Source organism: Penicilliopsis zonata (assembly GCF_001890105.1).
Source record: "Penicilliopsis zonata CBS 506.65 unplaced genomic scaffold ASPZOscaffold_11, whole genome shotgun sequence".
Classification (NCBI taxonomy): Eukaryota; Fungi; Ascomycota; class Eurotiomycetes; order Eurotiales; family Aspergillaceae; genus Penicilliopsis; species Penicilliopsis zonata.
In genome coordinates this window covers 200,544-225,000 of record NW_019208920.1, presented here as the reverse complement: position 1 = coordinate 225,000, position 24,457 = coordinate 200,544, and the positions used below count along the sequence as shown (strand labels likewise).

The window sequence follows — 24,457 nt, the reverse complement described above, 5'->3', positions numbered from 1 at the left end:
CGGTTCCCTCTCCGCCCCCTCGCAACACCAGTCTGGCGTATGGATCGCGGGCGCGCCCTGCATCCCCGGCCCAATCCGCCGCGTCTGCGAGCTTGTTGAACCTTGCATCGCGCCCTCCTCCTCCTCCTCCTCCTCCTCCGCCGCCGTCGGGATCAGGATACAGCTCAGGTCCGCACCAGACGTACCAGCAGCACGTGCAGACCATGGTGACAGGCTCACACCAGTCTTCAGCTGCTTCGCAGGCTCATCGTTCATCACTCAGTATCGGCGGGCACGGGGCCCTCTCCTACGGACACTCCACACCCCCGACCCCCGTGCAGGGTGCGCCCCCGGGGCCCGGCCAAGGTCCCATCGGCGCACGATCATACACCCCGCCCGCAATGATGCATCCACACGCTGCGTCGGCGTCGAACCCGGGCGTGAACGGGCTGGTGTACGGCGGTGGAGGCGGGCATCCACTCCATGCACGACCTGGGCCGGGCGATGGAGCGTCGTCTGTGTCGTCGCATGGCGGGAGTCATCATCGCGTGTACAGCCAGGGGTCGAATACAGGGTCGCTTCCGTCGCAGTTGGGACCGAGATAAAAAGCCCTAGTAGTAGTTCAACTGCCTTAGATGCAATTGTATTTCTATCTTATTTTTTCCTGCTTTCCATGTATTCTTTTTTTTTTTTATGTATAATATGAGTAATGATGAACAATCAATACAATACAGATGACAGTAGGATATTTAGGATACTAGTCTGTTTAGAACTAACTCTCCTGCTGGTTCATATGACTAGGCAGATTCCACGGATCATAATCTAGATGCACAAATGCCCGGTCGACCGTGGGCACACTTTCAAGCATGTACTGCAGGCTTTCACCTAGATCGTGGCTATCTCGTAGACTGGTGCCCTCGTCGAGAACAATGTCAACTTCTACATTGAGCTTATCGCCGGCGTAGTATGCCTTGAGGTCTTGGATCTTCTGGATGATCCGCGAAAAGCGCATGGTCATGTATAATAGCACGTTGTGTTCTTCGGGCAGGGCCGCCGCGCCGGTGAGCCGCTGGATGTATTCGGCTGCCGTGGAGCTCCAGTTCCACATGATGTAGATTGAGAGGAGGAGGCCGCCGAGAGGGTCCAGGAACCAGATTCTAGCAAAGGTGCCGACTGGATGGTTAGTGTTTTTAAAACAGTTTGCAAATAGTGTTACACAGGGGGGGAACGTGAACGTACTGAGAGGAAAAATGATACTAAAAGTATTAAAGACAACGTCGGTCATGGCGTCCTGCGCCAGAGCTTGCACGCTGGAGTTGGGGATGGACTGACACCATACCCAGCAGAGACCCTTGACGAGAACTGTGCCGCCCATGATTGCAATCGAGGGGATGGTCAGATCGACGACGGTATGGTCGTCGGATAGCAGCTGCTTGGCTGACGACAAGGCCACCTGGAAGAACGATGTGACGATGATGACGGCGAAGATCAGCACGCTGAGGGGCTCGAGTCGGCGCCGGCTGATCGGGTAGCGGTTGCGGTCTTGTCGGCGGATGAGAGTGGTGGTGGTCCAGATGATGGCCGTGCTGAGGAAATCCAACACCGCGTCCACCAAGCTGGCCAGCACGGACATTGAGCTGGTCAGGGAGATGACCACGATCTTGGCGACGAGGAGAAGCACATTGGCGATGAAGTTGATGTGAATTGCGAGGGTGATCACTCGCTCGCTCACATCGTGAGACGGAACATGGTGGGCCTCAATGTCGTGGACTGGTTCGTGACGGTCGTGGGCGTCTCCTTCTTCGGAGTGACTGTGCTCGAGTAGTGGCGACAGCTCGGTCGGGACGCGGTACAAGTTGCGCTTAGTCCGTTTGATTTTCGTGGACTTGCCGTTCTCCTCGGAATGAGGAGGTGACCCTGATCCTTCTGGAGCATTGTCGGAGTATTCATCGATGAGATGATGCGGCAGCGACGAGTCGAGCAATCGGTCAATGTAGAGGTACTGCGCGATGAGGGAATTGTTCTTCTCATAGTATTTTCGCCTATTAGAATTCCATCCAGGTTAGATCGAAATTGCAAGACTCTGACGGTTCCAAATTACTCACAATGGTTTCGATAGCCCTTTCAAGGCTTCCTCTGGTTTATAGAACCGATCCCTACCAAAAACCGATGAGAAACCCCCCCCTTGCATGGCTTATCCGCATTCCAGGCTCACCATTGGTACCGCGGATTGCTATTCCCAATCAACTTCAATCCTCTTTTCAGAAACCGTCTCTGCTCTTCAGTCTCATGGATAGGTAGTCCACACTCATCCTCTTCGAAACCGTGTGAGGTGGTGAAGGAGGACTGTTGTGATAAGAAGCTCAGTAGCCGCTGGCCGCGGGTCGCGAGTATTTCGCGCTCAGGGTCTAGGCTTGGTCGACGTGGTTTGATGAAGGGTGACGAAGAGGGAGAGGACGAGGGGATAAAGGGCGACGATGAGTCTGGCGAAGAGATCATGGTGGAGGGCAACGCTGAATGCTCTGTACGAGGAGAAGCGCAGAAGCCTGAAGGTCGCCGTCGGAAGCTGCAAGCAACACCCGATCTACTAGTCCTTTTACGGAGTAGCCTTTGCACTAGTACCGATCAGGGTCCGGTCCACACTGGGGCAGCCGCACGGGCTCTCGTAACTGAGTCAGAAATTAGTCAGCATATATTTTTGCCTCAGGCATAATGTCTGCCTTGGACATGAACACTCTATGCTTCTGTGTACATACGGAGTATGGTGATACTGGGAAGGTCATAGTGTGTCCTTTTTAATCAGGAGTCTTTATGGAAGGCCTAATCTGCTGCTATCTTACAGATGTAGTTTTACTATTATTTACAGGACCTGTGCTACCTCAACTATTATAAATATATATTAGAGCCTACATATTTCTTTCTAAAATTCCCGTATAAGCTGTCAGGTAAATCATATTTATATAAAAGGCACCCCAAAGTGGTCTCATTATCACTGTAGATTGTCTCTCATGCTTTCCATTTGACCAGACGGCAGATAATCGAGGCTGCTACAGCAAAAGGCCCGGCCATGCTTATATCTGGGAATCGCTTAGTATGACAGTTGATACAACAACAACAATAATCTTGCTGTTGGTACTGCTGACTTATAACCTTGGTATTGTGCTGCGGTCTGCAACAGAAGAGTGAAGACAAGAGGAAAATAAACGAGTAACCGGCCGGGCCAGGCAGCCGCAAAGGGCACTCAGAGAAACACTGAGACTATTCACCACCCTAATTGTCAATAAAGACCAACAGAGACAATCAGCATTGCCTTGCAGACTCACTAGTTTTATTTTCCCCTTAACACGCCTGCCTCTAATTCCCCTGTTATTGAAACCCGATCACCTTACGTCCTGTTTCAACCCCGCCGTCGACATTGCTCTTCGTGTAAGAAACCTACCAGGATTCATAGGTACGATTATACTATCATGGATCAGCTGTCAGCATTCGAATAGGAAATGTCATGAAATATGGAAGGCAATACCTCTGTGCTCATCGGATACTGGAATAAGGCTGTTTCTGCCTGCGTATGGTTGGGTTAGCGCTATCCATGACTCGCAGTCGGCGCGTATATCTCTCAGCTGCCGCAGCTCTCTCGCTTATTTCTGTGTAGGCTGAATAGATTGCCTAGCTGGATTCCTCGAATATTCTGCTGGCTTCTGATGAGCCGACGAGCATCTGAAAAGCAGAAAGAGAAAATATATCAGCATGTACAGACATGGATAAAAATGGTAAAAAGAAGACTCACATAAAAACAAGCTAGCTCCGCCTTCTGGTAGAGCTTCAGTAAGTCTTATATTCACAAGGTGGTGGGTTGTAGAAGTGAAGGCTGGCCACAAGGCGCGCTTCCGGCGTTATGGCGCAGCAAACGCAGGCAGACTGCGTCTCGTGACCTGCTGGGTATAAACACCCTGTGCCTTCCTGATTCTCTACCTGGCAACACTCCTCCCCCTCCTCTCTACCACCCTTCTTCATTACTGTCCTCACAGACCTCTTTGTTGAACAACTTGCACGCGGCCGCTGAGCCCCAGCCTTCTAGACATGGGTTCCTCAGCCGAGCGCTCTCGCACTGTACTCGAGTCAGTGATCGAGCACATCGTCTTACCTCGCGAGCTTCCTGGAAGGCAGGAAAAACGGATTGCCACCATCGAATCGGACCTGACCAACTACGTGATCAACGCGTGCAGTAGGCTGCGAGATATTCTCTGCAATGGTGAGGGCCAGTATAACCTGTGGGAATCCATTCGCAATGTTGCTCAAACAGCCTACACTCTCAACCGTGGAGGCGTGTTGGATGTAACGCACCTGTTGAATGCGTTGGTTGCTTTGCAGCAGCAGTGTCCTTTAATCCTCCATGTTGCGGCACAGAATGCTGGGCTGCTGATTCGAGAGACTTGTCAGAGGTACGGCATCATTTTAGTTTTATCTCCCTTGAAGGAACGTCGTTTACTGACAGGTTCATTCTCCTGGGTTGCTCTCACAGTGAGAATGGACAAAGCTCCGTCATCATTGAAGCATTCGAGGCCTCGCCATTGTCAGAACAAGTCCTTGCCGCCAAAGGTGCTCTGATCTGGAACTTTCCCGGCACAAGCGTTGCAATTCCTTCAACCAGCCTAAAGACTACAGAGATGAGAAACCAGCTTGCAGCATTCTTACAACAAGCCAGTATCGAGCATATTTCTCGCTTCGCCGCTCGTGCAGCCAAATCGGGATCACTGGCAGTGGAGCCCAGAGAGACCGTTGATCCGACCATGATTACCGGGGTTCTCATGACGATCTTGGAAGCTAATGGACAACAGATAGCTCCAGAACCTTTGCAGAAACGTGTCCGCGATGATGTCTGTTGGACCGAGGGAGAAAAGCCGTGGAGACGCAGTGCCTTTTGGCTCGTCTTCCGGGTTGGTCTCAGTCGGCACTTGGCCACTGTCCATGGAAAAGAGATAGGCAGAGTGTATTACAAAATCCTTCTTTGTGTATTGCTCACGCTGCTCCTTGAAGACGCCGTGGCTCAGCGCCTGACCCCGGAAATCATCATGTCTCTTGTCAACAAACTCGGCCGTCGTCTGGCAAAGATGGAACTCAGTTATCAGCAAGCCTCCTCCGGCGCCCGCCTTGCCTACGAGGCTACTTTTTGCAAACTACGTGCCCGCTTTCAAGACAAACTCGAAGAGGCCAAACAGCATGTGATCTCTTTGTGGGAGAAGTATAAACGAGAGACAACTAAAATCATTCGACCGTTGCCACAGAGAGCTGATGACACGGAGCTGACGCTCAGCCTACCCAACAGCCGTCAATACCTGAACAAGGTCCTGGATAGAGGGCCTCACGATGCCTTCTCTGCCAAAGGACGTGCACCAAAGCGCAAAGATTCCCATAGAGGGCCAGTACCACAGAACCAATATCGAAAGGCAGCTGATCACTATTATGCATTGGCACAGCAGGAGGATGCTCTCGCTTTTGCCTCTCCATCCGTAGAAGACAGCGATGAAATTTCTTGTCTCTCATTTGCAAACAAGATCAGTCTGTATTTGATGAAGGTCACAGATAGCTACAACTCGAACCCCGAGCAGAAGAGCATAATGATCTTAACGGTCATGCGCTTGTGGATGCTCATGGACCAGTGTGCCGTCAATGCATACCCTCTTCTCGCCGACTATGACCCGGGAATTCCAGCCAGGATCCTGGACGTTTTGCAATTGTCGTCCGCCGAAGAACTCATCGAGTTGGAAAAGATACAAGAATACCTCCGCACTAGACTCCAGCGCTGCCAGATCCGTGGGAGGACAATTTTCGAAGACCCTTCGAAAGGGTGTTTTGCGGAAAGGTACTTCGATAATTCCAAACATTCCTCGACTATGGCCAAGACTCTTCAAGAAGTTCAAGATGCCGCCAAAGATGCACGGGAGAGGAAGCACACTGAATGGCAAAAGCTCAGCGCCGAGTATGACGATTTGCAACGCCAGATTATGCAATCGACTTGCATGTGGATCACGGATACGTTCCAAAACAAACACGATGACCGGAACTGCCGAAGATGCTATTTGGAGCGTACTGCAAACCGGATGAGAATAAACTCTCATGAAGACCCTCTCCCGGAAAACCCTGTTCACGCAAAGGCAGTCATATTTGAGCTGCGTTGTCCCTCAGCGTTCCGACTTTATCGAAACACGACATGGAACATAATCGGGTATTTGGGTCGGAGAAAACTGGTCGAGACACAGGCACCTCGGTTGCATCTGTGCGAATATTCGGAGTTGCAGCCCTTCATACGTTCACCGAAGAACACAGGAATCTCGCTGGCGTCAACCACAAAGTCATGGCTCACCACTCATTACCGAACTGTCCGTCTACCAGCCAGCTGGGAGGATATTTGTTTCCCAAACGGTCTCAAGCTAGGTTATTATGATTGGGAAACAAAGCTGTGGACTGGGCGCCAGACGGGTTCGCCGACCTTTGCCCATCACTGTGAGATGATAGTCCAGCCGGATTCTCCCTTTGCAGCGCTCCATAAGCTGCCTCGGTTTTCAGTTGACTCTACGGGCCCGTCTTCATATGAGATCATTGCCAGCCAAACCCAGTGCCCAACTGGTCTGAATTTGCACGAGTTCATGGCTTATCAAACCCTATTTTCCGGAACCTCCCGTCGATGGCTATCTATCCTCATCGAGCTCGGCGCTTCCAATTTGAATTTCAGTGCCGAGGCTACATCTCTGCTTGTTTCTCAACTGGTTCTCATTGCTGGGCCATCTCATGACAGTGACTTTCTCAGGTCTACACATCGCATTCTGCGTGATTCGACCTTCACGACCAAGTTGCTCGATCTTGTCGAAACTCGGATCAAGGGTATATCCTCGAGCTGGAGAGAGACGAACTGCATGTCGATGCTTATCACTATCCTGTTGCGCGTCAGATCAGTGACTAACGGAGATGCTGCTTCCTCAGCACTGAGACTGCTAGAACTAGCGAGAAATGTGACTGCCGCTTGGGTTCGGAAACTTCGTTACGAGATCCATCGCTGCACAGATCCTGCAAGTGCAGCAGCCTGTTCCCGCTACGGGCTATGGGCAGCTTTGTTGTGTCGAAAGACATTCTCTGTGTATAGCCATCCGCGATCAACCGGCTGCGGGCTAGATGCTCTTGCATTTCGTGACTACATCGAATGCTCCGTGATACTCCAAGAAAACATGCCAAACAATATCACTGCACTACCATTGTCGCTCAAGAATGCGTTGGTTTGGGATATGAAGATGGTCTTTCGTATTCGCCACGTTCTGAGGGATGCGATACTAGCCTTCCCTGGTGACTTTGAACGCTCCATAAATGCTAGCTGGAAACGACTGGAAGCCAACCAAGATACTGACAGCGCCTCGTTATTTTTCTCGAACCCAAAGCCTTCAGATGATGCCAACAACTGGTGGATAGAATGGTCCACCCATCCAGGGAAAGAAACACTGCCCCAGTCAATCCGATTCCATCTCCTTGAAGGACATCTGCTTATTGATGGACAGCCGCTAGGAAAGTTGCCTTCTAAGTACCGCGAATCAATGATTCTAGAACATCTGTTTGGCAAGCAAGCCTTGTTGACATATCCATCCAACCTCCCTGGAATGACTTACATGCTTGCATTTACCATTAAAGAACATCATGTCCACTTCGGAGTTCGTGACGAACAACTTATTGTACAAGCCTATCGTGAGGATACCGTTCTGGAGCTTGTCCTACCTGATATTTTCCGTGGTCCCAAAACTTGGGATCTTCCAGCTACCTTAGTGGATAACTGCTGCCATTGGCTAAACTTGAGGAGCGGGATTCTGGAGATACGGCCTCGTCCAAATATATGGATTCCAAAACGGAGTAACTGGGCTCTTGATGTCCGCAATCGTCAAGCATACCGTCGTGAAAGTTTGCTAGTTGATCCTCATAGCCGCCTGTTTTCTAAAATCGCATCAATTTTCCAAGGCTTCGAACATCCTAAGAACCTTACTGTCTTTCAACCGCCAAAGAATCCACTCTCAGTTGAGCTTCGTCGCCTAGAGTTATCATTTTCTGTCAGAGGTCGAGGCTTCCTGCATTGTCGCCAGCTCCGTTGCCAGATCGACGAGAACCAGGACGCCGGGACATGGTATGGTCTTCGAAGCAAACTTGTCTTGTGCGATGCAAGAAACCCTCAACAGCGAAGTATCATCGTTCCGATGGGACCGGTCCAATACTTCAAGCATGGGTGCCACGTTGCAGTCGACGTCGTGAATTGTGGGAATTACGGCCGTTATATGATCAACGACGTCTTGGGCCGCGTGGACTGCCCGGCTGAACCGCGACTTGTGTATTCCAAAGTCATGTTTCATGCATACACCTCTTTCGTTCTACCTGATGCCTTGACCGGGACTACAGGCACAGAAGAGGCCCTAAGGTACTTGCGCTCTGGGCAATGTCAGCCCTGGAGACCACTGACCTTGGGGCCACAAGAGTCTCTGGAGTTTATCGCGCGGCTGACTCCTCGAAGGGTATATTACCCGGAAGATATGAAGGTAATGCAACGGGTATACTGGGATCCCGAACTGACGGTCACGATTCAGAACGAGCAGTATCTATCATTGGTCAAATCCATATGCGAGAAATCACAGCGTCTGGCTTTGTTCTCCCTCGGAAAACATGACAGGCTTGACGTAAAACTTGCAGAAACCTCATCTCATCTGAACACCCGCAGCACTGCCACATCGGAACTCTTCCAACGGTCCGTATCAATGGATGAGGATTCAATTGTCGAAGATGCCCGTTACAGGACTAGGGCCCGTCCGAGAATAAGCCAGGCGCGGCAGAACGTCTACGAAGTGGCATCCCTGGTTCTCGAGTGGAAACAAGAGTTGTGCTCAGCGAGAAATTTGGCAGCAGCTTTGCAAACCTGGCCTGCGATCGGTGGCTATGGAGAATCTTTCAATAAAACCCTACTCAGTGATATTTTGCAGGTTGACTTTGCCGTGGAATGGGGTTCCCTGGCGATGCTATGTCGATCATTTTGCGAGAACGACAAATTTCGGTTGATGTTTCTGTTCGGTGTCATGGCCTTTCGCGATAATGCGCCAATGGATATTATCCATACACTTCTTGCATTTGCCATCCTGCAAGATCTGAAGGGTGTCGTGTGTCCGGAATGGCAGTCCTATACGCACTTCCGATACAAGCAAATACCCAGCATCGAATACCTTGAGCAATTGATAAAGCCCTTCTGCATTCCATATGCAGATGATGAACGTTCACTTTTCCCCGGTCAGATTGCATCCAAGATGCGCCGCCAGCTCGAAAAGGCCGAGAAAGCTCACAACGAACAGGTGGAGGGTGACTGTAAACTCCTTGCCCAGTTGTTACACAAGCAATGGCCTTGTAAGGAGCCATCCCAGGGCACCCTACCCGAGGGCTTGTTGGTCCATATTCCTCAGGCTCTAGCTGTCATACAGCCAGAATGGCTGCGCCTATTCCAGAACTTTGAATTCTCACGCCACATTGACCAAGTTCAAGGCATTCTGGATCGCCATTGGAGCGACGTGACCATGATTCTTCCCAAGCCAGCATCAGCCAGAGCTGCCCCCAATATGAACCGTGGAAATTATTCGTTGCCGACACTGCCGCAAATCCTCCTGGGAGCTGGTGATCGTGTAGCCGAGGTTGGAAAACAAGTCGGCTGTGCTGGGGAGAACAGAGTGCCCTCTGTGATCACTGGAGCACACAAGAAGACAAGTTCATTTTCAGAGAGGCCACAAGACCTTCAAGACATCAAAGAGCTGGGGAAAATCATTTATCGGTTTACAAACTCTGACTCGTTATTGGAGAGAAAATATGGCGAAGATCTTCAGCAAAGTTTAGATGCCCTGAAACGAGTTAGACGGACGTCTCCGAAAGAGAGTCTTCTTTCTTCTCCAAATGAGCCTTTCATAATGACATTCGCTGCACAGTCGAGAGTGGAAAGTGCCTTCGAGCAGATATCAGCTCTACTCGAGGAGAACAATGTCTGCGCGAGGTGGCTGAAAGCTGCTAATCTCTGGCCTTGTATTACACCAGTGACTCTGCTGGAACAGCTGCGATCGACATCAAAGATTGAGGTAAAAGGCTGGATTAAGGACCTTATCATGGATTATGCACTTTCCATCACCGGACTACAACGTCTTCTGCGAATCAGGGACGCCAGTATCAAAAACGATATGCCGCACGTGTCAGAAGAAGAGCGCAACGCTGGCCATGCAAACTGGGATCCGGCAAAGCACACGGACTGGCTTCTTCTGGAGATTGATAGCAACATCCTCATTCGAGATATCCAGATCGAAGTCGCGATGGCAATGATGTCACCAGCCTCCGGACGCAATTCGGCATTACAAATGAATATGGGGCAGGGTAAGATACATCCCCCTTCTTTTCTTTCCCTAGAAGAGAATTCGCATTTTGATGACTAAATGGAGGTATCAGGCAAAACATCATGCATCATACCGATGATCATTGCAGAGCTTGCAGACACCCAGAGACTTGCCCGAGTCGTTGTTCCAAAAGCATTACTTGTACAAACGGCCCATCTGCTTCAGACTCGCCTTGGGGGACTGCTCGGCCGAGAGGTCAGCCATATCCCCTTCTCACGGAAGACGCCGACAAATTCAGATACTATGAAAGTGTATTTCCAGCTGCACAAGGATATCAAAAGATCCTCTGGGGTTATTATAACGTTGCCAGAGCATGTCTTGTCGTTCAAATTGAGTGGGCTGCAACGCTTGTCCGACAAACAACTTCAAACCGCAAACCAGATGATCAAGGTCCAGAGTTGGATGCAGAGAGTCTGTCGCGATATATTAGATGAGTGTGACTTTACGCTCTCTGCTCGGACACAGTTAGTCTATCCTTCAGGAACTCAAGCGACGGTCGATGGTCACCCCCACCGGTGGGAAGTTGCGGAGACATTGCTACATGCTGTGGAGAGTCATCTGTGGAATCTCCATGAACAGTATCCCTACAGCATCGACGTTGTGCATCGACGCCAGGGCGGATTTCCCATGGTCTTTTTCCTCCGCCAGGATGTTGAAGAGGAGCTGCTTACACGACTAGTAGGTGATATTCTGGATGGACGGGTTCTTCTCTTACCGACATCAGAATGTACCCAAATGGAGCTTCAAGTTATCCGGCAATTCATCTCGGACGATATCATCCCACCGGCTGCGCTAGAGATTGTGGATCATCTATTCTCTGATAAACCTGCAGCTCGGCAGGTTCTGTATCTTCTGCGAGGACTCCTAGTTCATCGAATCCTTCTTTTGACATTGAAGAAGCGATGGAACGTTCAATACGGGTTAGACCATCGTCGGGATCCAATTGCTGTGCCATATCACTCGAAAGGTGTACCGTCCGATCAAGCTGAATGGGGTCATCCGGATGTTGCGATCCTTCTGACGTGTCTGGCGTTCTATCTTGGAGGACTAGATTGCAGCCAGCTGCAACAAAGTCTGGAGCATGTCTTGAAATCCGATGACCCGGCGAGTGGGTACGATCGCTGGACCCATCAGTGTAACGATCTACCGGACTCTCTCCGGGTGTGGAATATCATCAACGTGGAGGATTCGGTGCAGATGCAGGAGCTCTGGAAATACCTCCGGTATAATATGGTTGTCATCGATTACCATCTCAACCACTTTGTCTTCCCGGCACATGCAAAACAGTTTCGGTTCAAGCTACAAGCGTCCGGATGGGATATTCCACTCTTCTCGGCGGACGGAGAAGGGGACTTGACGACAGGATTCAGTGGTACCAATGACAACCGGGACATGTTACCACTCACCATTCGACAGGATGACTTGCCGGGACTTCAGCACACCAACGCCGAGGTGTTGACGTATTTGCTTCAAAATCGCAACACGGGCTACATGCTTGCGGCAGACCGGAGTGGCCGGCATATCACTGAGATCGGATTACTAGAGAAGCTAGCAAATAAGAAGATTAGAATTCTTATTGATGCTGGTGCTCAGATCTTGGAGATGGACAACTACAGCCTGGTCCAGGCTTGGCTGAAGATTGACTATGAATGTCCGGCCGCAGTTTTCTTCAGTCACGACAACAAACCCTTCGTGTTGTACCGCCAAGGATCCATGGTCCCTCTTGTCGCTTCACCCTTCGCCGAGGACCTTACAGGATGCCTGGTTTACCTGGATGAGGCTCATACCCGGGGCACAGACCTCAAACTTCCATCAAATGCCTGTGGAGCATTGACCCTGGGATTGGGCCAAACCAAGGACCACACGGTTCAAGCAGCCATGAGGCTTCGCCAGCTTGGAACCACCCAAAGTGTGACCTGGGTTGCCCCGCCGGAGGTTCACCAGAGCATTCTTGATTTGCAGGGAAAGGGTCAGGATGCTCGATTATCGTCCTTTGATGTGATTTGTTGGCTTCTAAAGCAGACGTGTAGAGGTATCGAGCAACTGCAGCCATTGTACTTCTCTCAAGGGCTGGACTTTTGCCGACGCACTGAGGTTGGTTTGACCAACAATGACTTCCTCAACAATGAAGGCCAGAGAAAAGCCTATCTCACCATCCTGCGGTGTTCCGAACAACAGACCCTTGAAGAGCTGTATGGACCAAAGAACTCTGCGAAATCGACGCCTGGTCAAAAATTAGCAACTTCACAGCTGAAGGAGTATATGAAGGAGCTTCAGACCCGGAGGAGGGAATTTCAAGACTTTGGAAATGCCGTGCATGGCTCAGTGCTCCAAGAAGTCGAGCAAGAGCGTGAGGTGGCGTTTGAAGTTGAAGCAATCCGCCAAGTGCAGAAGCCGGTTCACTACACAGCCCTACGCTTCCCTGGCATTGATGATGGCCTTCTTCAATTTGCAAAAACTGGCCGTTTGACCCCCGACGGTAATGGCCTGGAGCCTGCCTATACCGCACTCTCAGAGACCGATGTAGGCCAAGAAATGAAAATCAACAAGGCTTTCTTTGCTGGATCAAAACTGTTTGTCTCGAAGCAATTCCGCAGGACAGTCGATCTCCCCTTGGGCCGGTTGAACGATAACATGCTGGTGAGAGTTTCCATCTTGATCCAACCTTCTGACCTCCTATCACTGACTGACAAAATTTCTTACAGCGCCCTGTAAACTGGTTACTATGGAGCCCCGTGACGAAAGTGGCAGTTATCCTGATTCCTGAAGAAGTTGAAGCGCTGTTGTCGATCCTAAACGAATCGAGAGATACCGCTGCCCCCACCCATCTACTCACATATTCGGCTCCAGCGACACGGGGTATGCTCCCATTCAACAGTTTGAAATACTACGCCATTCCTCCGTTGCCTGCAAGCTGGAAGGCTCCCACCTGGCTCGCCATTGAGCTGGGTATCCTGGCTGGACGTCTGTACTTTAGCTTTAGCGAATATGCCAATATCTGCAACTATCTACGGATTGAAACGCGGGAGGAGACTGGGAGGAAGGATGGTGACGTGATGATGCTCTCTGACGATGAAGAGGGCTTCGAGGGAGGCAGCCCGAAGAAAAAGGGAACGTTTACCGCGAAACCCCTGTCATTTCTACAGAAGTGGCTGTCAGTCCGACGTAAGGGACAGGACTTTGTGCACACACCGATGGGGTACGTGTGTCAGGGCAAGTTGTTGACCGAGTCTCATCCATTCTTTGGAGGTGCCGTGCAACGTGAGGAGAGTGGAGGAAGAGGAAGGGGATACAGGAACACGCCCATGGAGATAAAGGAGATCGAGGAACAGGAGGAGCACATGGGCAGTGACTATGAGATGGATTAAGAATGTATTGAGTACTAGTTATCTGCTTTTCTTATGCTAGTTAACAATGTATCAATACATCGATACGATTAGGCGGTCTAGAATGTATGTTACCTTTTCCAAGGGTCATATTACGGAGTACATCATTTGTCTCATCTGATTCCGCGTCAGGACGGAATTCACGCCGCCCGAGGGACTGCGGCTAATACAAATAATATGAATGGCCCGGGCAGGGAGATCCGCCTCCCCCACTCCCGCAGATCCTTCCCCGCTTCCCCCGGAAATATCCCGCTTGACGATTCTCTATATCTTGGGGGATGATTTTGTCAGAAGATGTAGCATAATATCATTCTCTATAGTCTACTATCCTATCGTTCGAAATGCCTCAAGTCATTTTTGCTGCCGTTGTAGCCGTTTTCTACTTCCTCCTCCGCTACTTCAACCGCACTGACGTCCCTAAGATCAAGGGGATCCCCGAGGTGCCTGGGATTCCTATCTTCGGCAACCTATTACAGTTGGGTAATGACCATGCCCGGGTAGCAGCGAGATGGGCTCGGGAATACGGTCCTGTTTTTCAAGTGCGAATGGGCAATAGGGTATCTTCTCTCTTTTACACATACTAGGTAGTTACTGTTTTTAACTATGACTATATGCTGATAACGTGCCAGAGAATCGTTTTTGCCAATACATTTGAATCTGTGCGGCAGCTGTGGATCAAAGAGCAGAGCGCCCTGATTTCGCGGCCGACCTTCCACACCTTCCACAGCGTGGTCTCGTCGTCGCAGGGCTTCACGATCGGGACTTCCCCCTGGGACGAGTCGTGCAAGCGCCGACGCAAAGCGGCGGCAACCGCGTTGAACCGCCCCGCGGTGCAATCGTACATGCCCATCATCGACCTGGAGTCGACGGCGAGCATCCGCGAGCTCCTGCAGGACTCGCAGTCTGGGACGGTGGAGGTGAACCCGACGGCGTATTTCCAGCGGTTCGCGCTCAACACCAGCCTAACCCTCAACTACGGGGTTCGCATCGAGGGCAACGTGGACGACGAGATGCTGAGGGAGATCGTGGCGGTGGAGCGCGGGGTGTCGAATTTCCGATCGACAAGCAATAACTGGCAGGATTATGTGCCCTTGTTGCGTCTGTGGCCGAGCAAGAACCGTGAAGCGGAAGAGTTTCGCCTGCGCAGAGACGCATATCTGACGACCTTGTTGGATATGCTCAAGGCGAATATCAAGGCTGGCACCGACAAGCCGTGCATCACGGGGAATATCCTCAAGGATCCGGAAGCGAAATTGAACGACGGTATGACTCGGAGTCGAATGATTTGAATGTGAAGTTTTCATCCTGCTAATGAAGGAACAGCCGAGGTGAAAAGCATCTGCTTGACGATGGTCTCTGCAGGGCTGGACACCGTCCCGGGAAACCTCATCATGGCGATTGCGTATCTGGCAACGGAAGACGGCCAGCGCATCCAGCAGAAGGCGTACGACGAGATCAACGCCGTGTATCCCGACGGGGATGCCTGGGAACGATGTCTGCTGGAGGAAAAAGTGCCGTATATCACTGCTTTGGTGAAGGAGACGCTGCGGTTTTGGACGGTGATTCCCATCTGTCTGCCGAGGGAGAACATCAAGGAGATTGAATATCACGGCGCTGTCTTTCCTCCTGGCACGTCCTTTTTTATGGTAAGTTTTTTCTCCCCCGGTTCAATATGGTTTTTGTACTGATTAGTAGAATGCATGGGCTGCCAACTACGACGAAACACACTTTGAATCCCCTCAAAGATTCTATCCCGAACGATTCCTGACTTCCACAGAAGGCGCAGGAACACCGCATTATGGCTACGGCGCTGGTTCGAGGATGTGCGCGGGGTCTCACCTCGCGAACCGGGAATTATACACGGCCTTCCTGCGTCTGATCACGGCGTTCACCATGAAGGAGGCCAAGAATGTGCAGGACAGACCGATCATCGATGCGATCGAGTGTAACTCTATTCCCACGGCGTTGACCACCGAACCGAAGCCGTTCAAGGTCCGGTTCATCCCCCGGGATGAAAGCCAGCTGAAGACATGGTTGGCGGAGAGTGATGATCGTACAAAGCATTATAGCTAGGTACTAGCTTCTGGGTAATAGTTTGTATTTCGTTTAAAAATATCTAGCTCAAATTGATTGAAACAACTTTCGCAGGCTCGATGAGTGTCCCTAGGATAGGTCCGATCTGGGCTCCTGACGTCGTAGCGTAGAGAACTGACCGGTCACGACTGAACTGCAGGGCCGTCACGCCAGCGAGATCGAGTTTATACGCTTCCCCTGCGAGTAGAGAGAGGCTGTAATCAGCATCACCATCATTATGTGGATTGGATGCTTTGAGGATTGTGTTCTGTGGGTTCGTAGCGATGTAAACCACCTCGTTGGTGTCGTCGATGATGAAATCGTCGTTCAGGACCCCGGAGAGAAGAACCTCCACGGCGCCCGTTGGGTTCGCCTGCTCGTCGACCGGAACGCGACAGAGCAGTTCCCGCGTGGTAGAGGTATAGTAGATGTACCCGTTGAGCACCTTGACGCCGTTTATCCCTATCTGGACCGGTTGATCGGGTGACGGAAGCATCGTCTCGTCTGCCACGGCGACGGAATATGACGGATCAGGGGGGGAATCGACCGAATGCTGGATCTTCCAGATCACGCCTTTGACGGAGTCGGCGACGAGGAAGATCTCATCGCTGAAGGTGGTGATCCCGTTGAGAAACTCTGCCTCGGGAATATGAAAGAAGGGGATTGTCTGCACTTGATCGCTCTCGTCGAACCAGACCGTCCAGATGGAAAAGGAGCCGGGCGTGGCGGACAGTTCGGACAGGGAGAAGTTGCCCGTCACGACGGCGTATCGATCGGTGGTCGTGCCGTTGCTGGCAAAGGGAGTGATCCCCATCGCCCCCAGGGCATCGGGGAATTCGAGCAGCTTTTCTCCCCTCGACGTGGAGGGATCGATGGACCAGAGCTCTGGCACGTCGAGGCGGGTGGTTAAAAGGAGGTTGTTCGGGCGGACCGCGAGGTTTTCCAGCCACGTTCCGTTCGAGACGTATTGGAAGACCGTTTCTCCTACTGTGAGAGCAGCAAAGATGAGACTGAGAGTGAGTTTAGGCAGCATCTTTTCACAGTAGTTATGAATCTCCAGTATTAATTGGTTTCTATACAGCACTCTAGCACTCCAGCAGTCCACCAACGACCAACACTACAGTATTTATACCTCTGTGATATCTACAGAGCAGTTTTAAACTTGTCTATCGAATATCCAATTCAACCAAATAGTTCGTTTCAAGCCGATTACTGATCTAGACCACTTGGTTGACTGTAAATCCGTCGTATTCTAAAGTTGTGCTGCGCCCTGTCCGAATGCGGCGATGACGACATGACTACAATGGTACAGTATAAATAGAATTCCTTTGGTATCCAGTATATCGTCTCCAATAACTCATCTTCAGATAGTACCTGGTATACTATCTTGTATATAAACATCTATTATATCATAACTACACGACTCTACAACTACTTACAAATCTACACTCTACTCTACACTCTACTCTACACTCTACACTCTACTCTACACTCTACACTCTACAATGGGCCTCTGTCTCAGCAGACCACGTCGAATGGACATGTACCCCCCTCCACGCCGACATTCCATCCACATGAGACCCGGGTTTGGGAATGCAGGACCCTTCGGACCGAGCGTGGGATACGGCGGCGGAGGGAGATACGGGGGAGGCGGACCACATGGGGGATTTCGAGGGGGGGGGAGGGGAGGGGGGCATGGAGGGCGAGGAGGGAGATGGTGATTGATGTAAATAGAGTAGAATAGAGTAAATGCATTGCAGAATCTCTCTTTGCGCAGATATACGTAGATTATACAAGTAGCTGTGCTTGTGCCTTACACTGGATGCCTTGGTGCCTTAATATTCTGCCTTAATGTTCTGCCTTACTGCCTTATGCCAAGGGTCTTCAAATTACGTATTCTTGCCCCTCTATACGAGTTATTCCTACGAATGGAATACCTATGGTATGGATTACCTAGACCAGGAACACAGAACCCGTAAGTATCTTCCCTGATAGCAGGATTTGGATGCTCATATTTTGCTTCTCCAGACATCTGGCTTGGCCAGAAATGGTTCGACGCCTTTCTTGCCTCATGGCTCCTCACCAAGTCGCAGGGCCTGTACTCGGCGGCTGAACTGGAGGTACTATCCCCGTTGCTTCGAAACGGCTTCCTTTTTTCTTTCTAACGCTGGTTGATAGAAACAACATTCTATCCTGGTGGAGCACGACCTCTCCTTCGCGGACATCTGTCGCGTCCTCCAGCTTTCCTTCAACTTCACGGCCTGTGGAGATACCGCCCATGAGGATCTCTATCTGTTTCTTGGGGCGGCGTACCATCGCGTCATGCACGAGCAGGACCAGGAGTCGGTCATGACCTTCTCAAGGATCCAGAACGCCCTCACGGAGTATCTCAAGCATCCCTTGCTCCGGACGGCTCAGTCGCCTGCTCGTGGTCCGAGGACGACGACCAGTCACAGTAACAGCAGCAATGGTGCCCGAGGGCTTGGCGGTGGTGTTCATGTCCCCTCCCCCGTCGATTCAGCCCTGTCGACCATGGCGTACGCCCTCAGCCAAGAGTCCGTCCTATCGCGCACCCACCATTCGGTTCTTTCCCCCCCGCCGTCTTCGTCCGCTGAGGGTGGGGGGGGGCCCTCGCCGCTCAAATCACGCTATCTCGTCCTGCTCAAGGAAAAGGGAGATTCTGACGGCGTCGTGCCATTGTTCTCGGAGGTGATGGAGTGCGAGACCCCCTCGCGGTGGACGTCGACGGCATCGTATTCGGGCGTCGTCGGCACCGCGACGGCGCGGTCGAAGAAGGAGGCGCGCAATCTCGCGGCGAGGAGTGTTTGGATCAAGCTTGGCGGCGAGCCCACGGACTGAATGGGTTGATCGAGGTTTGATGATATATTTATGATGGCAATTATCAAGGCAACCATAGCATGGAGTAAATTCGGACAGTAATCCTTTCGAGGAAGTTGCTTGTTGGGCTTTGTTTTTTGTTTTTTGTTTTTTTTTATTTTTTTATTTTTTTTGTCTTTCAGCAGCAGCAGTCAGGTGACACAATATATATATAAAATATTCAGAATTCGACCGGTAACACTTTTCTCTCTCCCACTTCCACCCCCGTTCCTCACCTTTTTCTCACCTTTTCTCATCCTACATAAGGATACAAGAGTATGTCTTGGAAGCTTGAAGCCAGTGTCTCAGCCGCTGACAAAATCTAGGTTTGTCTAGCTTGAGAACCCCTGCTGTCTCTTCACCCCGTGTCGAGCCATCTGCAATCTGTCGCGTGGTCTGAACTGAACCTCCGGCCAGTCCTTTGCAATTCTCTCCTGGTTAATCCCTGGTTAGTTCTACACAATTCCACTATTTGCTTGTTTACTGAGCCAGCCCTCAGGCCACTCGTTGACTGGAAATGTGATTCCCACTCCTCCAGGATGAGACCCCCCCCTCCACTTCAGCACCAGCCTCCCTGTGTGTGGCTCGATTAGGATGGGATGCCTCTTAACCACTGCCTGAACATCCTGCTACACCACGATGCCAAATCACACCCTACCATACCACGCCGAGCGTGGTCTCTCCAATGATGATCTCTCAGGTGACCGCTGAAGGCGTCAGCTTTGTCTCTAGGCCGTATTTGAGACCAGAATAAGCCTAAATAGGGGGAGGCGCCTTGACATGACAGGGGTTCGCTGCGGTCCTAGTCGGCACGCGACTGGCCATGTCTTTTGGATCAATTCCCACGACTCGTCTCGTGATTGGATTGCCTATAATATCTAGTAACTCTCCCCATGCAGCCGTGCACCTCGGCTGTCTCTCTCTCCACGGGGTCTACGGACCGCCAATCCGTCAATCCGGGGAAGGTCGCTCTGGGCTTTGTTTCACTAATTCTATATACGGCTTTGTCTTGGCTTTGAGGTAGTAGTCGAAAATTGCAGAATCAAGTATAAAGATGTGATGTGACCAGCATCTCGTCTCTCTACTTGCTTGGCCATGTGGATCGCGTTCTCATAACAGTCATTCGAGTCAAACTGAGCTGAGGAGCTACTAACGACAATGCCTCTCTATACACCCTCCAAGCCCACCTTCGAGGTCGGGGGAAGAGAGTTCCCCCGCATCACCTGGTGGAAGGAACCGGGCATGCGCTCGCTCTATGTCTGGTTGCTATTTGCTGTCCTAACGTCGGCCACCAACGGTTACGATGGTTCTATGATGAATGGCTTGCAGGCGCTCACGCAGTGGAAGGATTGTAAGAGCTCTTTTTCTTTCTTGACCGTATTATCATAGTTACTGACTATCTCCTGTCAGCGTTCAATAACCCCGGTGCCTCGGAGCGCGGTCTGCTCAACGCAATCATGTCCGTCGGCGGCATCGTCTCGCTGCCCCTCGTCCCCTACATCGCCGACTATGCTGGCCGTCGCGCGGGCATCCTCACCGGCTGCGTGCTCATGATCATCGGTGTCGTCCTGCAGACAGTCGGGTACAATATTCACATGTTCATCGCCGCGCGATTTCTCATCGGCTTCGGCGTCTCGATCGCTCAGGGTTCGGCTCCCTTGCTCATCGCCGAGCTGGTTCATCCGCAGCACCGCGCTGTCTTCACCACCGTGTACAATGCCACCTGGTATCTCGGATCGGTCATTGCCGCCTGGGTGACATTTGGTAAGTTCCTCCTCTTTTTCTTCTTCGTGATGGCTGGCTAATTCGGATAGGGACTTTTAATATTGGAAATTCCTGGGCGTGGCGGATCCCTTCACTTTTCCAGGGTATTCCTTCAGTGATCCAGCTGATGGCCATTTGGTATGCTTTTTTTTTTTAGGGAAGACACCGAGTGAAGCGGTTACTAATAATCTAGGATGGTTCCTGAATCCCCTCGATTTCTTATCGCCAAAGGCAAACACGAGGAAGCTCGTAAGGTGCTGGCTAACGCCCACGCGCGCGGTGACGAAACGGCCGAGCTCATCGACGTCGAGTTCCGCGAGATCCAGCAGACGATCAAGCTGGAGCAGGAGTTTGAGAGCAACGGGTGGCAGGAGCTGTTCCGTACCCCTGGCAATCGGCACCGCCTGTTCATCCTCATCAGTCTGGGCTTCTTCTCGCAGTGGTCCGGCAACGGGCTGGTCTCGTACTACATGACCGATGTGCTGGACGGGATTGGTGTGACGAATACCGACCTGCAGCTGGAAATCAACGGTATCCTCAACATTGTCAACATGGTTGTCGCGACTGCGGCCTGTTTCTTCATCGACCAGTTTGGCCGGCGCCCGCTCTTCCTCTTTGCCACGGGTGGCATGATGGTCTCCTTTATCTGCTGGACCATCTGCGCCGCGGAATTCGTCAAGACGGGCTTCTCAGCCGCGGCCAATGCCGAAATTGCGTTTATCTTCATCTACTACTGCTGTTACGACTGCGCCTGGACGGGTCTGCTTGTGGGATACTCGGTTGAGATCTTGCCGTATCGGATTCGCGCAAAGGTATTCCTTTCCTTTCCGCGATTACTTATTAGCCTTTCTGTCCATCCAATCCTGACATGCTGCTTTTCCTAGGGAATGGTCATGATGTTCCTCAGCGTCGACGCCGCCCTCTTCTTCAACACGTACGTCAACCCAATCGCCCTGAACCACCTGGACTGGAAGTACTATATCGTCTACGACGTGTGGCTCTTCGTCGAGTTGCTCGTTGTTTACTTCTGCTACGTCGAGACCCGCAACACCCCGCTCGAGGAGATCGTCCGTTTCTTCGACGGCGACGGCGCCCTGTTAGGCGGCGACCTTGCCACGACCAAGAGCCGGCAGCTGGCGGACACGGTGGAAGTGGCGCCGGTTAAGACGGAGGAGAAGGCTTCAGCGGTGGTGGTGGGTGTATGAGATATGAGAGAGCATGTAGTGAATGGATATCTGCCTCATTTGCTACATTCCTCTCCTTTGTATTATTTGCATTGTCTGTTCCACCCTCATGGAGCAAGCATTAAAAGATCTGCGCCTCGAGCACGAATTGGGCGGCCTGAAAATACAGATGGTTTACACACCTTCCCTATCTAGGACTAGCGCTATCACGTTACGGCCTGCCTTCTCTTTCAGGCTAGCGTCTCTTATTGAGCGTCTCAAGCTCTGTTCCTTCCTCTTCAGCAGTACGAATACTCTCTCTCCTCCAGGCTTCAATAAGAGAACTCTCTTGGATACCTCGGTACTGCTGAAGTCATCAGGACTACTCCCGCCTACTCCATGGCGTACTTTAGAAATGCCTCCACCGAAGCTGGAATGCAGGGAGCAGTGGACAGTGGACTGGACGGTGAACATACCGGATTGTGTCCGAGTCGTTGCAGGTCGCACAGCTAGGCCATCCCTGCCCACTCACCACTTTCTTAGAAGCTAATATGGAGTCCTGGAGCCGGGCCACAGCAAAGCACATCCTTATCCGGCGATTCGGTAGCTGTGTGATTGGTTTGACTTCATGCAGAGTCTGACAGCCACTTGGAGATGAGTGATTTGGAACCGAAACTCGATGAATCAATCGGCTCCATCCTGCAAGAGGACACCGCATCGTGTGGAGCACACGCCAAGGTGACCTCGGGGGCATCTTTTATTTATAGAGAGCTTTTCTTTCTTGTTTCGGGGCGGAGGTAGCTAGCTGACCTCCAAGGGTAGAGAGGATAAAGGACAGTCCTCGCAAAAATACAACCATGGAAAGCCTGAAGAAAATGGTCCTCACTCCTCCACAGAGTATGGCTCTCGTGGACTTGGAATCCAGATCCTTCTTGACCGGCGTGTTTTTCTTGTTGTTTGGTGTATTGTTGGTTTATCGCCATCTCTTTTCTAAGCCCACCTATTCTCTCCCCCCGGGACCAAAGCCACTTCCAATCGTCGGGAATATCCTTGATATGGTGCGAAGCACTCCCATGGACATGTTTACACAATGGCATCAAAAATTCGGCCCTATCATTTCCCTCCGTTATGGCCAACGTCAGGTCATCAGCATCAACTCGTCTAGCATCGCCCATGATTTGTTGGACAAGCGTGGGGCTATCTATAGCTCGAGACCGCGTTTAATCATGGCCTCGGAACGCATGCTTAACAGTATGAATATTGGTGTCCTTCCATACAACAAGCGATGGAATGTCCATCATCGCATCATCTCTCCTTTCTTCGAAACGTCCATGGTCAAAAGATATGCGCCTATCTTTGATCTGGAGAGCAAGCAGGTTATCGCGGATTTCCTATCCTCAAATGATTTTGATTCTAGCCTGTCCCGATTTTCCGCAAGCATTTTCCTTGGCCTCAGCTATGGTATACATTTAGATAGCAACGAGAGTACCGAGGTGACAGATCTTGACCGGATCAACCAATTCTTCCTGGACGCAATGAGCAGCATGTACTGTCGTCTCGTGGAGCTCTACCCCTTCCTTGACCTGACGCCTTACTGGCTGGCACCATGGAAATGGCTTGCCGCCGACGTGGAACGTCAAACCACCGCTGTACATATGAGGCATTTCGAGTTCGCCAAGTCAAAACCCACGTGGAACTGGCTGCAGGAAGCCAGAGCGTCGAAGCTCGGAAGTCAGTTGCCCGACAAGGAGCTCGCCTATGTGGTCGGCACTTTGCATCAAGCCGGGGGCGAAGCCATCATCACCCTCAGTCGTCTTCTTGTAAAAGTCATTGTTCTTCATCCTGAATGTGCCGCCCAGGCGCAGAAAGAGCTGGACCAGGTTGTTGGCCCCAATCGACTCCCCAACGTTGACGACCAGGAAGATCTTCCCTACATCAACGCCATGATCACAGAGGCAATGAGATGGCAACCCGTCACTCCCCTGATCTTCCCGCATGCAAACACCCAGGATGATGAGTATATGGGCTACCATATCCCCAAGGACACGATGATTCTCCCAAACCTTTGGGCGATGGGTTACGACCCCGAGATCTATCCAGATCCTACTGTCTACCGACCGGAACGGTGGCTGGAAAACACTCCACCGCATCACCCTGCCTTTGGGTTCGGTCGGCGAATCTGCCCAGGTCAGCAATTGGGCTCCATTAGCGTGTTTCTCCTCGTCGCGAGGATCCTCTGGGCATTCAACACCACGCACGCTTATCGCGATGGGAAGAAGGTAGAAATCGATCCCTGGGACCTGAAGATCACCCTGACGCTCTCGTCGAGTCCCTTTGAGGTAGAATTTCACGCGCGAAGTGACAAACACCGGAAGATCATCGAACAGGAGTGGTTGTCGACTGAGAAGGATGTCGGCGTCATTCTGGAGGAAATTCGGCCACCCAGACGGGAATGATGGTGGGTTTACTATTTCGGAATTGTTCACCCTTTGGAGGTCGGGCAGCTATATATCATAGACAGTATTTTGGCACGGTCTTCGAAGCATTGCGATATCCTGGGTGCTTGCCTTTCCATGCTGTATACTGTTGCACACCCAACCAGCTATCCTTGCATCAACAACATAACACACGTTGTTTCCCCCCGGACCTTCGGAGCTGGGCTACAGCCAGAGTAATAGTGTTCCTACTGGGGGTTGATTTTCGGTCTTCCCCCCGGGGTATATGCAGCTACTCCACGATCTGTCAGGGGTCGGGGAAACGCTTTCCCTCG

At 51.4% G+C, this 24,457-nt stretch overlaps 9 protein-coding genes across 9 annotated transcripts in view; 6 read left to right on the top strand and 3 right to left on the bottom strand.

Annotated features, from left to right (window-relative positions):
- Window positions 1-584, top strand: part of ASPZODRAFT_17504 (hypothetical protein) — a gene marked incomplete at both ends in the record, with an annotated part of 6,546 nt that extends 5,962 nt beyond the window's left edge. The window contains one exon of the mRNA XM_022727042.1: window positions 1-584. This exon is cut by the window's left edge and continues 1,690 nt beyond it. Within this exon, the coding sequence (XP_022579796.1) occupies window positions 1-584 (584 nt within the window).
- An 83-nt stretch (window positions 585-667) lies between these two features.
- Window positions 668-2,290, bottom strand: ASPZODRAFT_565988 (hypothetical protein). Its single transcript, XM_022728622.1, has 2 exons — window positions 2,085-2,290; window positions 668-2,021 (listed from the first exon to the last, which is right to left on the bottom strand). Exons 1-2 carry the CDS (start codon window positions 2,168-2,170, stop codon window positions 752-754), a joined length of 1,356 nt encoding a protein of 451 aa, XP_022579795.1. The 5' UTR covers window positions 2,171-2,290; the 3' UTR covers window positions 668-751.
- Window positions 2,291-5,005: 2,715 nt separating this feature from the next.
- Window positions 5,006-13,792, top strand: ASPZODRAFT_99177 (hypothetical protein; the record flags this gene model as incomplete). The annotated part of the gene is made up of 3 exons (XM_022730605.1): window positions 5,006-10,404; window positions 10,477-13,064; window positions 13,130-13,792. The coding sequence occupies exons 1-3, from the start codon at window positions 5,052-5,054 to the stop codon at window positions 13,790-13,792; spliced, it is 8,604 nt and encodes a 2,867-aa protein (XP_022579794.1). The 5' UTR covers window positions 5,006-5,051.
- Window positions 13,793-14,151: 359 nt separating this feature from the next.
- ASPZODRAFT_17501 (hypothetical protein) lies at window positions 14,152-15,883 on the top strand (the record flags this gene model as incomplete). Its single annotated transcript, XM_022727041.1, has 4 exons — window positions 14,152-14,367; window positions 14,440-15,073; window positions 15,134-15,456; window positions 15,506-15,883. The coding sequence occupies 4 exons, from the start codon at window positions 14,152-14,154 to the stop codon at window positions 15,881-15,883; spliced, it is 1,551 nt and encodes a 516-aa protein (XP_022579793.1).
- A 43-nt stretch (window positions 15,884-15,926) lies between these two features.
- On the bottom strand, window positions 15,927-16,916 carry ASPZODRAFT_17500 (hypothetical protein; the record flags this gene model as incomplete). Its single annotated transcript, XM_022727040.1, has 1 exon — window positions 15,927-16,916. The coding sequence occupies one exon, from the start codon at window positions 16,914-16,916 to the stop codon at window positions 15,927-15,929; it is 990 nt and encodes a 329-aa protein (XP_022579792.1).
- Window positions 16,917-17,903: 987 nt separating this feature from the next.
- Window positions 17,904-18,923, top strand: ASPZODRAFT_133929 (hypothetical protein). Its single transcript, XM_022723391.1, has one exon. The coding sequence runs from the start codon at window positions 18,206-18,208 to the stop codon at window positions 18,740-18,742; it is 537 nt and encodes a 178-aa protein (XP_022579791.1). The 5' UTR covers window positions 17,904-18,205; the 3' UTR covers window positions 18,743-18,923.
- A 1,079-nt stretch (window positions 18,924-20,002) lies between these two features.
- Window positions 20,003-21,729, top strand: ASPZODRAFT_69557 (hypothetical protein; the record flags this gene model as incomplete). The annotated part of the gene is made up of 5 exons (XM_022729587.1): window positions 20,003-20,111; window positions 20,171-20,524; window positions 20,575-20,662; window positions 20,718-21,336; window positions 21,409-21,729. The coding sequence occupies 5 exons, from the start codon at window positions 20,003-20,005 to the stop codon at window positions 21,727-21,729; spliced, it is 1,491 nt and encodes a 496-aa protein (XP_022579790.1).
- Window positions 21,580-22,436, bottom strand: ASPZODRAFT_564907 (hypothetical protein). Its single transcript, XM_022728612.1, has 2 exons — window positions 22,164-22,436; window positions 21,580-22,054 (listed from the first exon to the last, which is right to left on the bottom strand). Exons 1-2 carry the CDS (start codon window positions 22,403-22,405, stop codon window positions 21,883-21,885), a joined length of 414 nt encoding a protein of 137 aa, XP_022579789.1. The 5' UTR covers window positions 22,406-22,436; the 3' UTR covers window positions 21,580-21,882.
- A 150-nt stretch (window positions 22,437-22,586) lies between these two features.
- ASPZODRAFT_69621 (hypothetical protein) lies at window positions 22,587-24,143 on the top strand (the record flags this gene model as incomplete). Its single annotated transcript, XM_022729591.1, has 1 exon — window positions 22,587-24,143. One exon carries the CDS (start codon window positions 22,587-22,589, stop codon window positions 24,141-24,143), a length of 1,557 nt encoding a protein of 518 aa, XP_022579788.1.
- Between the last annotated feature and the right edge of the window lie 314 nt (window positions 24,144-24,457).

Coding starts and splice junctions, on each gene's coding strand:
- ASPZODRAFT_564907 (XM_022728612.1), bottom strand. CDS start 22,405: ATGCGGTGTCCTCTTGCAGGATGGAGCCGATTGATTCATCGAGTTTCG. Junction 22,055..22,163: donor AACGACTCGGACACAATCCG/GTATGTTCACCG, acceptor TGATGACTTCAG/CAGTACCGAGGTATCCAAGA.
- ASPZODRAFT_565988 (XM_022728622.1), bottom strand. CDS start 2,170: ATGCAAGGGGGGGGTTTCTCATCGGTTTTTGGTAGGGATCGGTTCTAT. Junction 2,022..2,084: donor AAAGGGCTATCGAAACCATT/GTGAGTAATTTG, acceptor GAATTCTAATAG/GCGAAAATACTATGAGAAGA.
- ASPZODRAFT_133929 (XM_022723391.1), top strand. CDS start 18,206: ATGCACGAGCAGGACCAGGAGTCGGTCATGACCTTCTCAAGGATCCAG.